Source organism: Manis pentadactyla, chromosome 6, assembly GCF_030020395.1.
Source record: "Manis pentadactyla isolate mManPen7 chromosome 6, mManPen7.hap1, whole genome shotgun sequence".
NCBI lineage: Eukaryota > Metazoa > Chordata > Mammalia > Pholidota > Manidae > Manis > Manis pentadactyla.
This window is the reverse complement of record NC_080024.1, coordinates 64,832,355-64,848,076: the sequence shown is the minus strand read 5'-3', so window position 1 is coordinate 64,848,076 and position 15,722 is coordinate 64,832,355. Positions and strand designations below refer to the sequence as shown.

The 15,722-nt window shown below is 42.1% G+C and overlaps 1 protein-coding gene across 8 annotated transcripts in view; it reads right to left on the bottom strand.

The window, feature by feature from the left end:
- The window catches only part of METTL8 (methyltransferase 8, tRNA N3-cytidine), a 137,154-nt gene that overhangs the window by 79,840 nt on the left and 41,592 nt on the right, over positions 1 to 15,722 (bottom strand). For 7 of the 8 annotated variants that reach the window (XR_008998267.1, XM_057503915.1, XM_057503916.1 and 4 more), the window contains exon 2: positions 12,289 to 12,443. Coding sequence is in view for 6 of the 8 variants with exons in the window: in XM_057503915.1 (XP_057359898.1) it covers positions 12,289 to 12,431 (143 nt within the window). In the remaining 2 variants the exon portion in view is untranslated. Of the gene's footprint in view, positions 1 to 12,288; positions 12,444 to 15,722 lie in introns of those variants that run through there. The other variant, XM_057503919.1, reaches the window with a different exon arrangement.

Below are 15,722 nucleotides of genomic sequence, written 5' to 3'. Positions count from 1 at the left end.
GGCTTATAGTGAAATAGACTAAAACTCCTTCAGAGGAGTGATCAGCTCCTGTTCCAGTCTTGAATACTCCACAGAACCTAGCCTAGTGATGGGTATGGGTACATGTCAATATACAAAAAATGCTGGGGATAAAAAATACCACTTCATGTTCTATAATGGTTATCTCTAAGTATCCTGAACTATGCAGCCTGATTAATTCTCCTAAAGTATTTCTTTTGTCACACCACTCACCCAATTTTAAAATATGAAACCTCTCTTCTAACTAGGCTGGTCTATTTGCTTGCTTTGGAATATACCTCGCATATTCTCAAATGCAGATTTTTGCTCATGTTACCACTTGTGCAAACCAGAGAGTGTTCACTATTCAAATCCCCCATCTTCGCTCAGAGCCCAGATTAAACCCGACCTCCTCTCTGAAAGTCTTATTGGTCTTTCCCTCACCCCCCAAAGGAATCTCTCCCTATTCTGAGGACCATCCCCATGGTCTTCATCATGTTTGCTGTACAACCATGTGTGCTCCTCTGCGCTATTTGTTTACTCATTGGTATATGTCTCAATCCTATAGCTAATAATAAATGATAATAAGAATGATGCCTTTCAGTGAGTACTTACTACTACATGTTTATCTCCTTTAATACTCATAACACCCTACTAAGGAACTTGCTCAAGTTCATGCAGCTGAAAAGGGGGTAGAGTCAGGATTTAAATTCAAATTTTTTTGGATTCTGAAGCCCATGTTTATCCACTATATCAATCCTCAGTCTAGCTGTAAAGTTCTAGTAGACATGAACTGGATCTTATATCTCTCTATACTGATTCACTAATTCAAACATACTTTTGGGGTATCTATTATATAGGGAATATAGCTATGAAAAAGAAGCTAAGCTCGTCTCTGAAGAATCATACAATCTAATAATGAAGATAAAACAGATACTTTAGTAACTAAAGTACATGTTGGAAAATGACTATAATAACAGTCAGATAGCTAATTCTTATGTGTTGCTTATTTATCGTGCATATACTCTATACTACATATGCTACTTTAATCCCCACAACAACCCTATGAAGTAGATATTACTGTTATTATCTCATTTGGAGATGAGAAACTGAGATACAGAAAGATTAAGTAACTTCCCAGGGTTAGACAACTAGACCATTTGTGTTCTCAACATCTAAACTGCATCGCACAGCAGATGTTATAACGGAGGTAGACAAAAAAACTTCTTGACTATATTAAAGAACTATGTATGAAATAGGGTAAGGGGAATCAGATGATAAATATAATGATTATATAAGGAAAATTAAGACTATATAAGAAAGAATTCCTGACATCTGAACTCTATTGGGATTCTGGAAACAATATATTTAAATAGGGTTATATAATAGAAAATCATGTTGCAACATACAGGTCCTACCTTGGATCTAGAGAGAATGGCTTAGCTCAGTATTTTTTAAACTAAAGGTCATAACCCTTTTAGTGAGTGAGGAAATAAATTTAGTTAGTCTAACCAACACTTATAAAGAGAAAGAAACAGACATGGGGTAGATTAGAATAAATGGAAACAGTGCATGTTTCACATAGTAAAACTATCCATGAAACTTTTTTTCCTGTTTCACATATGTGCATATGTTATATGTACATGTACTGGCCCATGACATAAATAAACTGTACTCCTTGCTGTGAATCATGTCAAAAAGCTAAAAGCCTAAGCCAGCTGACTTACTCATATGACAAGTGTTTACTGCTTCCTTATAAATTTCAGGGATGCTCTGAAAAGTTCTACGCACTTAAACCAGGAACACCATGGAATGAGGAATGGTTTTTCCAAGTAACTGTGTAAGTTACCCAATATAGGCAGATCTCTGGGCCATGTCTCAAAAGTATTCTGAATATAGTTTCATGTCAGTGGCTCCCAAAATTGACTGTATTAAATATACTAAGTGTAATTAAAAGAATGTAAACAGAATGTAAAAATGTTATGCACTGTGGTAAAAGCTTGGCAGTTCCTCAGAAAGTTAAACAATTTTCATATGACCTTGCAATTCCATTCCTAGGCATACACCTCAAAGAAGTGAAAACAAGGATGCAAACAAACACATGTGCATACATGGTCTTTAGCAGCTCTGTTCACAAGCGTCCATAGGTGGAAATAGCATAAATGTCCACTAGTGGATGACTATGGCTAGACCAGCTGTGGTACATACACACACTGAAATATTACTTAGTCATCAGAAGAATGAAGTCCTGACCTACGCTATGATGTGGATGACTTCAGTAAGATGAGTGAAAGAAGACGGCCACAAAGGTCACATATTGTATAACCCCATTTATATGAAATATCCAGAAAAAGTAAATCCAGAGAGACAGAACACAGATTGGTAGTTGCCAGGGTCTGGGGAACTTAAGCATGAAGATGAACTGCTTAATGGGTAATGGATTTCTTTTGGGTTGATGGAAATGTTTTGCTAGATTGAGGTGCTGGTTGCACAAAATTGTGAATGTAATTGATGCCACAGAATTGTTCACTTTAAAATGGGTAATTTTATGTTATGTGAAATTCACCTCACTGAACTATGAAAAAATAAAAGCCTATAGGGAAATATAAATAAATACTAGTAATTACAAATATCCAGAATCTGGAGGGCTAATCATCTCAGGATATTAGAAACTGAATAAAAAGGGGTATGTTTTTATTTTTCTCAAAAATTTTCTAAGAAAAGAGGGTCATATATAGAGAGCAATAGTCCTTACTAACTAAATTACAGGCGAGAGGGAAAAATGAACTGTATAGACAATTCTGACCAACATTTCTGAGAGAATACTGACATGTAATTTTCTAGAAACATCTTTAAAAAATCAAAATTGAAGAAGAGAGGAAACATTCTTTTTTTGTTTTTGAGAGGGCATCTCTCATATTTATTGATCAAATGGTTGTTAACAATAAAATTGTGTATAGGGGACTCAATGCACAAAAAGAGAAATCAGGAAAACAATTCCATTCACAATTGCATCAAAAAGAATAAAATACCTAGGAATAAACCTGACCAAGATGTGAAAGTCCTATACCCTGAAAACTACAAGACACTCTTTTTTTTTTGAATTGAACATTCTTCAACATAAAGAAAGGATGGAGAACTTTTGGACAGAACTTTGGTCTTGAAGGAGGGGAAAGTAAACCAGTCTTCTGGTTTTTAGTTTGACTTAAAATCTTATCTTTAAGCAAAAAAAAGTGTGTTGAAGAGACGATGGGAAGCAACTACTTTCTTCTTTCCTTAAAGGAAATTGTTTTTGTTATTTCAGTTTGTATCCGCCTTTGAGAACGTTCACTAGAGATATCCTGGCACAGGCTGGGGGTATGGAGGAGAATGGCTCTTGAGATTAAATTAAGGTTTTCTGAATTTTGATCAACAGAACCCTAAAGATCCTCAAGGCTGCTAGAGTGAAGGAGAGAGAGTGGGAAGGAAAGGAAAAGGCAGGTGGGGCTGTTGCTGTTCCAGAACTGTATGCCTGCTGCATTCAGAGCAGTTTTATTTTCATCTTTTAAATACTGGGATTCTAGCTTAAGACTTCACTGGGAAAAAATTTTTGCTGCTAAAGAAAAGTTTGAAAACCACTGGACTAGATCAAGGATTCCTAAACCGGCTGCTCAACAGAATTCCTAAAAGAGTTCTTTAAATCACAATTCCTGGTCCATACATTTAGACTTAGTGACATAATAAATACCCAAGGGATTCTTGTACAGCAGCCCAAAGCTAGCCCACAGTGTTTGACCCCTGCTTCCCTGAGCGCCTATGACAAAAGAGAACTTAAATGGGTAGGAAGGAATCTTGGGGAAAAGAGCTGATGGTAGCAGATGGAAAAAGAGAACATAGCTTAATCACTAGACTCTAATGAAGAAAAAAAAAATTGGTAAATGAGGAGCTTGCCTAGGACCAGAAGTTTCCCTGGAGGTTTAATTGCCTACAAGTACCTCATAGCCAATTATAACTGTCCATATTGGTGATAGTAGTTAAAAATGGTTTAATTCAACAACTGTGCAAGAAAGCATAATGTCAGCCACATATATAATTTAAAATTTTCTAGTTAGCCATGCTAAAAAGATTGAAAAAAAATTAACTTTAATAATTTATTTTAAATCAATATATCCAAAATATCATCTAAACATGTAATTCAGGGTAAAAACTATTAATGACATATTTTACCTTTTTTTGTATTGTCTTCAAAATGTTACAGCACATCTCAATTCAGACCAACTAAGCTTCAAGTGTTTAATAACCACATGTAGCTAGTGGCCACCATACTGTATAGTGTAGGACTAACTGTGGGTAAAATTGTAACATTTCTAGAATATCTCGCCTGGCTTTAGTGCATTTGCATATCCTCAGGGGTGGAGAGAAGTTCACCTCCAGGTCGATGGGTAATTACCTGGAAAACCCAGGGTGTGTCTGAACCTCAGAGGTTAAGGGGATGGGCTTGCTTGCTTCCTTGCTTCTTTGGGAACAGGGGTGAGAGATGGCGCTGGACTGCAGTTTGTAAACAATAAACGGACTTTAAACTTTATTTCTTCCTTTGACTGATTTTGGTTTTTAGAGGTATTTTGCCCCGGGATTTCCTCTGCCCGGACTTACATCTGGTGTTAGTCGACAGGATTCCTCTGAACCCGAAATTTGTCATAATGGGTGCGACCTTTGGGAGGGCCACCCCTAGAAATGGTGGGGAAATGCCCGGAAGCCCCCCTGTGGATGGCAGGGAGGCCTCAATGGATGCAGCGCAAAGGGTGCAGCTTCACTTGTTATTAACCCCCCAGCTGTGGGGCTTCCAAGTTGGGAACCCCAAGTGGGGAATTGGTTTGGGTAAAGTACCTCTTAGAGGGGTGGGGCCTTCCCCAGAATTGGGGAAGGGTGGAAACACTGGAAGTTGCAGAATTAGTCCTCCATTAATTGGAAGACTGCTTGGAGACCTTAGGGGGCTGGTTAGCAGCTGGCATTGTAGGGTCTCTTTTCATCAAGATAGTGGAAAATGTTATACAGGAGAGAGAGGGACTTAGGCGGGAGAGAGACACACTTCAGCATCACTTGGAGGAGCTGGCGATAACCCACAGGATGCTATTAAAGAAGAGAGACAGTTACTGAAAAGACAGGTCACACTCCTAGAAGACTCCTTAGCGGCAAGGGAGGAGGCAGCAGGAAAAGCTGCGTTTCAGGAGGCCATGGGGGAGGGGGAGGAAAAAGTAGTGCCTTCAGCCCCGGAAATGGTGGAGGAGGAGCTGTTGGTGGAGAAGCCTGAGGGAGAAGAGGAGAAGGCGGGGCCATTGGTGGATCTGCTACCAGGCCACTGCCAGAGGCACCATCTTCTGTTTTAAAGACCCACTCAGCTGTAATTAAGAAAATAAAAATGAAACAACTGCAGGCTCCTCAGGGAGAGGAGCAGCCCTTCCCCAGGTTGTGGAGCACTCCATGCTCCGCCCCTATACCCAGGATGAGCTGGTGGACATAAGCGTCCAGTACAGGCAGAGGCCATCAGAATATCTGCCTACATGGCTTTTATGTTTCTGGGATATGGGGGTGGAGAACATTGTTATGTTGGGTACTGAGATAAGCAGAATGGCTTCCCTGACGACTCACCCTTTCCTCTGGCAGCGGTTGCAAAATGCCCATCATGCCTCAGGGAATCAGACACTCCTGGAATGGCTGACAGCTGCCATCAGGGTAGTTTGGCTTAATCAGAGTGATTTACCATATTTTGCCAATAGTTGGAAAAATGTATGCAGAGCTCCAATAGGTACTGTGGGAATTGGGTATGAAAAATATTGTTTATAATATGCACCCCCAGGGCCCTGATGAGGAGGTGGTCACTATAGGAATGAGAAATCGTGCTGCATACAGCTCCCACCTCTCTGGGTCCCTAGTGAATATTCTTGCTCCCCCACCTAGGGCAACCCATAAGTGAGGCTACTCATACTTTAGCAGATCTGGGGGAGGTTGAAACAATAAGGGCACAGAGGGAAGTTCAGGGCACAACTGAAAGGAGAAGTGCAAAAGGCCCCGTGAATGTCTTGAGGACCCAGATGTGGGTTGATTTGATAAAGACCAGGGTAGTGAAAGAAAAACTCGATGGGCAGCCCAATAGAATATTATTAGAACTGTGGTACCAGTTAAAGCCAGAGCAGCAGTTCGAGCCGCTGAGGTCCAGGACATGGAAACCAGAGTCAAGGCCTTGTGCTCGGCCTATGTCCCTGCAAAACTTCATGGGAGGCAGTACTCAGGATGCACCCGAGCCTTCACCCCCACAGGACAATGATTGAGCATTGCAGTTTGACTGGGGGTGTTGGTGGTGGACAAAGTCCCCACCTTGGGGGACATGGTGGGGACTGGAGGCCACATGGAGAATTAGCAATTCATTGGTCCCCTGTGAATGTACGATGTATCCTGGCACTGGTGGACAGGAGCTGAATGTTCTCTGATTCATGGCAACCTTGAGCATTTTTCTGGGACTGCTGCTGTGATAGATGGCAATTAGAGTGAAGAAAGCCCAAATCTCACTGGAGATAGGGAGTTTACACCCAAAGGAGTATACTGTGTATATTTCTCCCATCCCTGAAGATATCCTGCGGGGCCTGTGGTTACAGACCACTGCAGGTGAGTTCAGACTGAGGGTACATGTGGTAAAGGTAGTTCTGAGGGGACATGCTAAGCACCCACCTGTAGCTCTGTCTGTATCTCAGCTGCTGACAAATATTAAGCAGTATAAATTGCCTGGGGGGCACAAGGAAATTGGAGAAACTATACAAGAGTTGAAGAGGGTGGGCATCATAAAGCCCACTCATAGTCCTTTTAATTCCCCAGTGTGGCCAGTGAGAAAGACAGACGGCTCCTGGCTTATGACTATGGACTACAGTGAATTGAATAAAATCACACCCCCTTTGCATGCTGCTGTCTCCCCTATAACAGACATTCTGGACACCCTCAGCCATGAACTGGGAACATATTATTATGTAGCAGACCTTGATAATACCTTCTTCTCTATTGACATAGAGAATGGAAAGCCAGGAACAGTTTGCCTTCACATGGGAAGGCCGGCAGTGGACATTCACTGTCCTTCCACTGGGATATCTCCACAGTCCCACCATCTGTCATGGACTTGTAGCCCAGGACTTGGCCACATGGAGGAAACCGCAAACAGTGTGGCTGTATCACTACATTGATGAGCTCATGCTCACAACTCATTCTCTTTCAGATTTAGAAGGGGCAGTTGCAACATCTACAGGAGAAAGGATGGGCTGTGAACAGCACCAAGGTTCAGAGACCTGGTTTGTCTGTGAAATTCTTGGGAGATGTCTGGTTGGGTAAAACTAAAGTTGTTTCTGAAGCAGTTATAGACAAGGTCCAGGCTTTCCCCACCCCTACCACCGTAGCAGTATTACAAGAGTTTTTGGGTTTTTTGGGCTACTGGAGAGTGTTTATCCCATACTTGGCACAAATTCTGAAGCCCTTATACTGGCTGGTATGAAAGGGCAGCAGGTGGGACTGGGATGAGACATGCGCAGCTGCTTTTACTGCTGCCAAGTGGGCAGTCAAGGCTGTGCAGGCCTTGAATGTAATGGACTCATCAAGGCCCTGTGAGCTAGATGTTCATGTAACTGAAGATGGTTATGGATGGGGCCTTTGGGAGCAGCTTGAATGGACATGCCAACCTATTGGATTCTGGTCACAACTACGGAAAGGAGCAGAGGTCTGGTACATCTTGATAGAGAAGCAACTGGCTGCTGTGTACCACAACTTGCTGGCTAGGGTACAGAGGAACAGCTCTGACCAAAGTAATAACCACCTATCCCAACATGGGGTGGGTGCAACACTGTACCCAAAGGCCACAGAGTGGCGTGGCACAGAAACCTACACTGGCCAAATGGAGCACATATTTACAGCACACAGCACCCTCTCTACTAGCCCCTTAGGTGGAGAACTCCAATGCTCATTGTGGCCAGTGACCTATACCAGTGGAAAGAAGATAGAACTTGCTTTTGAGCCATTGGCAGCTGAGACTCCTTATCAGGAGGGAAAAGCCCCTATACCTGAAGATGCTTGGTTCACAAAGATGGCTCCAGTTGTGGGCAGCCCCCAAAGTGGAGGGCCGTGGCTTTCCATCCTAAGACTGACACAATATGGATGGAGGATGGAGAGGGGAAGAGCAGTCAGTGGGCTGAGTTGCGGACAGTATGGCTCTTGATCACCCAGGAGCCTTCCCCCATAGTTGCCTGCACTGAGAGCTGGGCTATCTATCAGGGCTTGACCCTGTGGCTACTGACATGGTATCATGCCAACTGGATGGTTGGTCATGGGCCCCTTTGGGGGCAAGAGTTGTGGCAAGACCTATGGGCCTCTTGGCAGACTACAACTGTTACTGTGTATCATGTGACTGGCCATTTCCTTTGACATCCCCAGGGAATGATGAAGCACATTGGCCCAGGTGTGCAGGCTAGAAGGAAATCCTACCTCTGATGTGGCCCAATGGCTACACCAGTGTTTGTTGCATGTGGGGCAAAAGACAATGTGGGCTGTAGCCCGTCGGTGGGGCTTGCCATTGACCTTTGAAGAAGTACACAAGCCCAGAAGTAGTGCCTTGTGTGCACTAAGAGGGACTAACATTGAGTCTCACAGCAACATGGGGCAATAGTAAGGGGGCCAATAGCTCTTGTCAGGTTGCAAATAGACTATATTGGGCCTCTGCCCATGTCAGAAGGATATCGGTATGCCATGACTTGTGTGGACACAGACACTGGACTCTTAGTTGCTTTTCCTACATGTCATGCAGATCAGCAAACCACCAAGAGGGGCCTGGAGCATCTCTTTGCAGCCTATGGCTGGTTGCAGGTGACTGAGAGCAATCAAGGCACCCATTTTACTGGACATGCATTACAAGGATGGGTGCAGCAATTAGGAATAAAGTGGAAATTTAATGTACCATATAATCGTACTGGGGAAGACATGATAGAGAGGTACAATGGTTTGTTGAGATCTGGCCTGAAGTCAGACACCAATAGTCTATGGGGCTGGTCAGTTTGCCTATGGACAGTGCTGTGGCATTTGAATGAGAAGCCACATAAAGGAGCTGTGAGCCCTGTGGATATGCTCACACACCTTGCTGCCTGTCCTATACAATTGTACGTCCAAACCAAAGAAGAGTTATTGAAGCCTGGATACGGCCAGCAGAGCAACATCCTGCTGCCAGCCCTTACTGCATTAAGCCCCAGAGACACTGTTGAATGGCCCTGGCCCTGGACATTTCGACACATGGACCAGTGATGGCTGGCCCTTCTGACACCTTGAGGGAAAGGCCTGGAAGCTGGCATCCTGTGTATTCCTGGAGTAATAGCTGAATGGCCTCCAAAGGTCACAGTAGTGTACCCAAAACGTCCAGGAGGTAAGAGCATCTTGTGGGGAAATTTTGTTTTTTCTTTTGGTATCAATATAAAATCACTGTGGCAACATTGTGGTTACTAGATTCCCCCCTTTATCAAGTTCCCACCACATACCCCATTATAGTCACTGTCCATCAGCGTAGTAAGATGCTACAGAGTCACCACTTGTCTTCTCTGTGCTATACTGCCTTACCCACACCACCCGCCCTACATTATGTGTGCTAATCATAATGTCCCTTATTTTCCTTCTCCCTCCCTTCCCAGTCCCTTTCCCGTTGGTAACTGCTAGTCCATTCTTGGGTTCTGTGAATCTGCTGCTGTTTTGTTCCTTCAGTTTTTGCTTTGTTCTTATGCTCCACAGATGAGGGAAATCATTTGATACTTGTCTTTCTCTGCCTGGCTTATTTCACTGAGCATAATACCCGCTAGCTCCATCCATGTTGTTGCAATTGGTAGGATTTGTTTTCTTCTTATGGTTGAATAGTATTCCATTGTGTATATATACCATATCTTCTTTATCCATTCATCTGATGGGCACTTAGGCTGCTTCCATATCTGGCTATTGTAAATAGTGCTGCAATAAACATAGGGGTGCATATGTCTTTTTGAAACTGGGATCCTATATTCATAGGGTAAATTCCTAGGAGTGGAATTCCTGGGTCAAAGGGGAAGTTTTGTTTTATCTTTATGGCCAGTGCATGTACCTCCTGTAGCTCTATATATTGACCCATCTGTAGCTCCCACAGGGAGCGGGGTGAAAGTCTGGTATACTCGACCAGCCCGAGATCCCATTCCTGCCACTGTTTTATCACAAGACCACTCTCTTGCATGTATCCCACCTGATGGATAAGATTTGTCTACGCTGGTGTCATTAAAACATGTATCTTATCACCCGTAAGGTTATTTTCTCCTACAGTCCTTGTGGCCTGAATGCGCCCCCTGGCTGCAGCTGCCGCATGATGATTGCTCTGAACCCTCAGCTGCTGCCTGCCTGTGGAATGGATGAGCTATGGACTTAATCTGCATTAAGACTTTGAACCTAGCTGAATCCTCCAGCTTGAGGATTGTCATGACTTTATTGCTGTTGCTATTGTTATGTCATTAGTCTGGTCACAATGCTCCAGTTTTCTCGCCCAGGGACCATTACAGAAGAAGGGGAATGAGTAGATTGTAAGGCAAGATTTCTGGAGGGGTGGCCTGTGGGTAAAATTGTAGTATTTTCAGAATATCTCACCTGGCTTTGGCACATTTGTATATCCTCAGGGGTGGAGAGAAGTTTATCGCCATGTTAGTGGGTAATTACATGGGCTACTAAGGGTGTGCGTGTCTGAACCTCAGAGGTTAAGGGGAGGGGATGGCTTACTTGCTTGCTTCTTCCAGAGCAGGGGAGAGAGACAGCACTGGATTGCAGTTTGTAAACCATAAACGGGTTTTAAACTTTATTTCTCCCTTTGACTGATTTCGGTTGTTAGAGGTATTTTGCCCCAGGATTTCCTCTTCATAGACTTACACTAATTAATATAAAGTCAATCTATTTCCTTTTAAAACTGATATTCTGTTGCAATAAAAATGTAATTAAAAGTCCACAAACCACCTTCCTAGCCCTAGAGACCCTGCTCCTGATATCACAGATATCTGCAGATATCACATCTGACTTCATATCTTTAGCCCTGTTTCATCTCCCTCTTCCCAGTAGTGGAGTCTGTGTTCTGGACATTTTCCCCAGAATGTCCTTCTCCCAAAGCCTATTCAAAATATCTAAACCTAAATTCATCATCTTTCTTTCCGAAATAAAAAATCAATCTACCCTTTGATTTTCCTACTTCTATTAGTTATCTCTGATAAAAATTTCAGTCAAATGCTTCCTTTTCCTTTACTCTACAAAAGTAAAAAGTCCTATTTATTCTTCCTTCACAATCTCTCTCTCATTAAGGTCTTTCATGCTTCAAATGGTACCCACTGATCTGTCCAGTATACTATTAACAAAATATATATACTTAATATACTACATATAACGTCATTTCTCTTCAGTGACTCTGCAATGCATTCCATGGCAGCTGTGAATTCAAGAGCACACCGTCTTGCTCCCATCCCTAAGCCTCGCTTATTTAATTCCAACCTTATTGTTCACCAATCTCCTAGCGGTGGAGAAAGTTTGCCTTTATTTTAGGCAAACTTTCCTGTTCACCGTCTCCCAAATAAGCCTTATACTTTCTTGTTTCTGTGATTTATAACTTTCTACCCACCCAGAATGCCCTTACTCTAGCTTTAGTTATTCAAATCATCATTCCACAAATATTTATGTATCAAGCATTGTACTTGGTACTGAAGGCAGAATAAATTATTTTAATCTCAGTTTCCTTACTTATAGAAATCTCCCTTTATATACCAATTATACCTTAATAAAGGTTAAATTAAAAAAAAATATTCCTTTATATGCTAAAACAGAAATGACTTGCACTGTTCAGTCATTCTTATAAAGCATATAATCTAAATGAATATAACATTTGCGGATTGATAAGTACTTACAAGAGAGAGAAGGGCCTGTGGGGCAGGAGGAGGTCTGTACTTAGAAAAGAGGCCCCCACCTCCAGTGATACATTGGCAAATCAGGATAAGAGGTGAGAAGAGAGGGCATGCAAGAACCCCAAAGCTGTGGAAAGCACTTGCGAGGTTTCACTTTTCCAATTTCATTTGCAAAGAAATTCAGAATTGGCAAACACTAAAGATCAGATACTCAGGTGTTTGGGCCTCAACAACGTAAGTTAAGTGATCAACTTAAAAAATCCTTTCTTAGCACTACATGTAAATAATACCACTAGTGATGCTTAATACACATACATAATATCAGACTAAAAAGATAACTCACCACATGTTGTGTTCAAAAACTTTGGCTGGGTCAGTTAAAATCCTTGTTCCCAGTGGGGCCACTGGGTGATGACCACTTTGGTATCTGTGTGGCACCTTTCTTATCCTTACACAGGATATAGAATTTCTCCAAATCACATTCATTCTGATCAGTACCTGGAAAGTTACAAACGATTTTCAGTGGATTAAATATGGATTAAATATGGATTAAACAGTGTTGATTATCTGATAGCCAAAAAATGGTCCAAAAGATTTACAATGTGAGAAAGGACACAAAAACTAAAAATTTTTAAATAAAAGACAGGCATGATAGCTTCTTTCTTAAAGTGTTTTTCAGGCCAAGAGAAGGGAAAAGAATATTTAGAGTGTGTAACATTAGCTGGTATTCCTTTTAAGTCACAACTTTGACCAACTTTTCTTTGTTTGGTATTTGCTTATTTAATTTTTAGCACATGGCCAAAGCATGTAAGCCCAGAATCTGTATTTTGTATATTAAAAAGTTCTATAAAGTGATTTTATTATTTAGTTTTGGGAATTCTAGGCAAACATATTTCTAGGAAATATTTCATGACCACTACTCTAAAAATCCAAGCATAATTGTAGAATTAAAAAAACAAACATTAAATCTCATTTCCTGGGCTGAACTAAATAATATGAAAATGAGTCAAATAAATCAGTAAATACTGTATCAAGATATGATCCCAGCAATTCTTAATTCTAACAACCCCTATATATGTGTATTTTTAAGCATAGTCAGTAACACACTTGCAAAATAGTTTTCCCTGTAAAAAGTACATGCTTAATTAAATCCTAGCACAAGAGAATCATCAAATGATTAGCCAAATTCATTCTCATTATAGGAAGAGTAACTTAAACATTTAAGGAGACTGCCACCTTAATTATGTACTGGAAAAAAAACATTGGTCTAAAATATTTATGGGAATATCAAAAAGAACCTTGAAAAAGCTTACTTTTTCGGAGGAGGAGAAAAGATGGCGGCGTGACTAGGGCAGTGGAAATCTCCTCCCAAAACCATGTATATTTTTGAAAATACAACAAATACAACTAATCCTAAAAGAGAGACCAGAAGATACAGTACAACAACCAGGCTACATCTACATCTGCAAGAACTCAGCACTTCATGAAGGGGGGTAAGATACAAGCCACAAGCCGCGGCCCGGCAGGACCAGAGCGCCCCCCCACCCAAGCTCCATAGCAGGAGGAAAGGAGTCGGAGTGGGGAGGGAGTGGGAGCCCAGGACTCCTAAATACCCAGCTCTAGTCATCCGCAATGGGAGTGCAGACACACATTGCATGGTGTGCTGGATACTAGGAAAATGGAACAGTAAAATCTGGGAGTGGCTCCTCACAGCTGGCGCCGCTGGGACAAAAGAAAAGTGAGTACTTTTTAAAAATCTTAAAGTAACAGGGGCCTCACAACTGGATGGCAGTGTCCCGGCACACTGAGCCATGCAGCTGGGAATCCTGGGGAACTCCAGGTACCCTAATCCACTGGGTGACAGCACCGCTCTGAAAACCCTCACGGCGATAAGCAGCCTCCTGTCCATTCCAACTCCAGCGTGGCTCTGCCATGGCAGGGGAGCAGCGGCGCCCACAGCAACCACCCAGAGCCTCCTCTGCAGCTGCCCGGGCCAGACTCAGAGGCCCCGTCAGCTCGTGGCAGCCCAGCACAGACAGAGGAAGCCGGGACAGGGTGCGAAAGGTTGCCGTTCTCTCAGGAGAGCACACTAGGCATGCCTGCCTCTCCCTGTGGGACTCTGGGCTGCCCTGACAGCTGCCCCACCTGCGGTGACTCAGGAAATAAAAGCGGAAGCTGCTCGCCGTGTGTGGGATGTTATTCTACCAGCTGACACACGTGCCAACTCCCTATGACTACCTCTATCGCCTTTAAAAGGCAGAAGAATTTGACCCAGCCTAGACTTACCCAGACAACCCCTGAGAGAGAGCCTGGGGAGACAGATTTAACCTATCTTCCTGAAAAAGAATTCAAAATAAAGTTCATAACAATGCTGATGGACCTGCAGAAAAATATGGAAAAGCTAAAGGATCAACTTAGGAGGGAGAATACAGAAATAAAACAATCTCTGGAAGGACTTAAGAGTAGACTGGATGAGGTGAAGGAGGCCATTAATGGAATAGAAATCAGAGAACAGGAACACAGAGAAGCTGAGGCAGAGAGAGATTAAAGGATCTCCAGAAATGACAGAATATTAAGAGAACTGTGTGACCAATCCAAATGGAACAATATTCTCATTATAGGGGTACCAGAAGAAGAAGAGAGAAAAAGGGATAGAAAGTGTCTTTGAAGAAGTAATTGCTGAAAACTTCCCCAAACTGGGGGAGGAAATAGGCTCTCAGACCATGGAGGCCCACAAAACTCCCTACACAAGGGACCCAAGGAAGCCAACACCCAGACATATAATAATTAGAATGGCAAAGATCAAGGACAAGGACAGAGTATTAAAGGCAGCCAGAGAGAGAAAAAAGGTCACCTACAAAGGAAAACCCATCAGGCTATCATCAGACTTCTAAACAGAAACCTTACAGGCCAGAAGAGAATGGCATGATATATTTAATGCAATGAAACAGAAGGGCCTAGAACCAAGAATACTGTATCCAGCACGATTATCATTTAAATTGGAAGGAGGGATTAAACAATTCCTGGACAAACAAAAGTTGAGGGAATTTGCCTCCCACAAACCACCTCTACAGGAAATTTTAAAGGGACTACTCTAGATGGAAGCACCCCTAAAGCTAAATAGATGTTACCAGAGAAAATAAAAGCACACCAAAGAAAGCAGACCAACCAAATACCAACTAAAGTCAAAAAATAAAATCAACTACTCACAAAAGCAGTCAAAGGAAACAGAAAGGAGTACAGAAAAAACACCTAACATATAAAGAATGAAGGAGGAAGAATAAGAAGGGAGAGAAATAAAGAATCATCAGACTGTGTTTATAATAGCTTAATAAGAGAGTTAAGCTAGACAGTTAGATAGTAAAGAAGCTTCCCTTGAACCTTTGGTAACCATGAATCCAAAGCCTGCAATGGCAATATGTACATATCTTTCAATAATCACCCTAAATGTAAATGGACTGAATGCACCAATCAAAAGACACAGAGTAATAGAATGGATAAAAAAGCAAGACCCATCTATATGCTGCTTACAAGAGACTTACCTCAAACCAAAAGACATGCACACACTAAAAGTCAAGTGATGGAAAAAGATATTTCATGCAAACAATAGTGAGAAAAAAGCATGTATTGCAGTACTAGTATCAGACAAAATAGACTTCAAAGAAAGTAGCAAGAGATAAAGAAGGACATTACGTAATGATAAAGGGGTCAGTCCAACAAGAGGATATAACCATTATAAATATATATAAACCCAGTACAGGAGCACCAGCATATGTG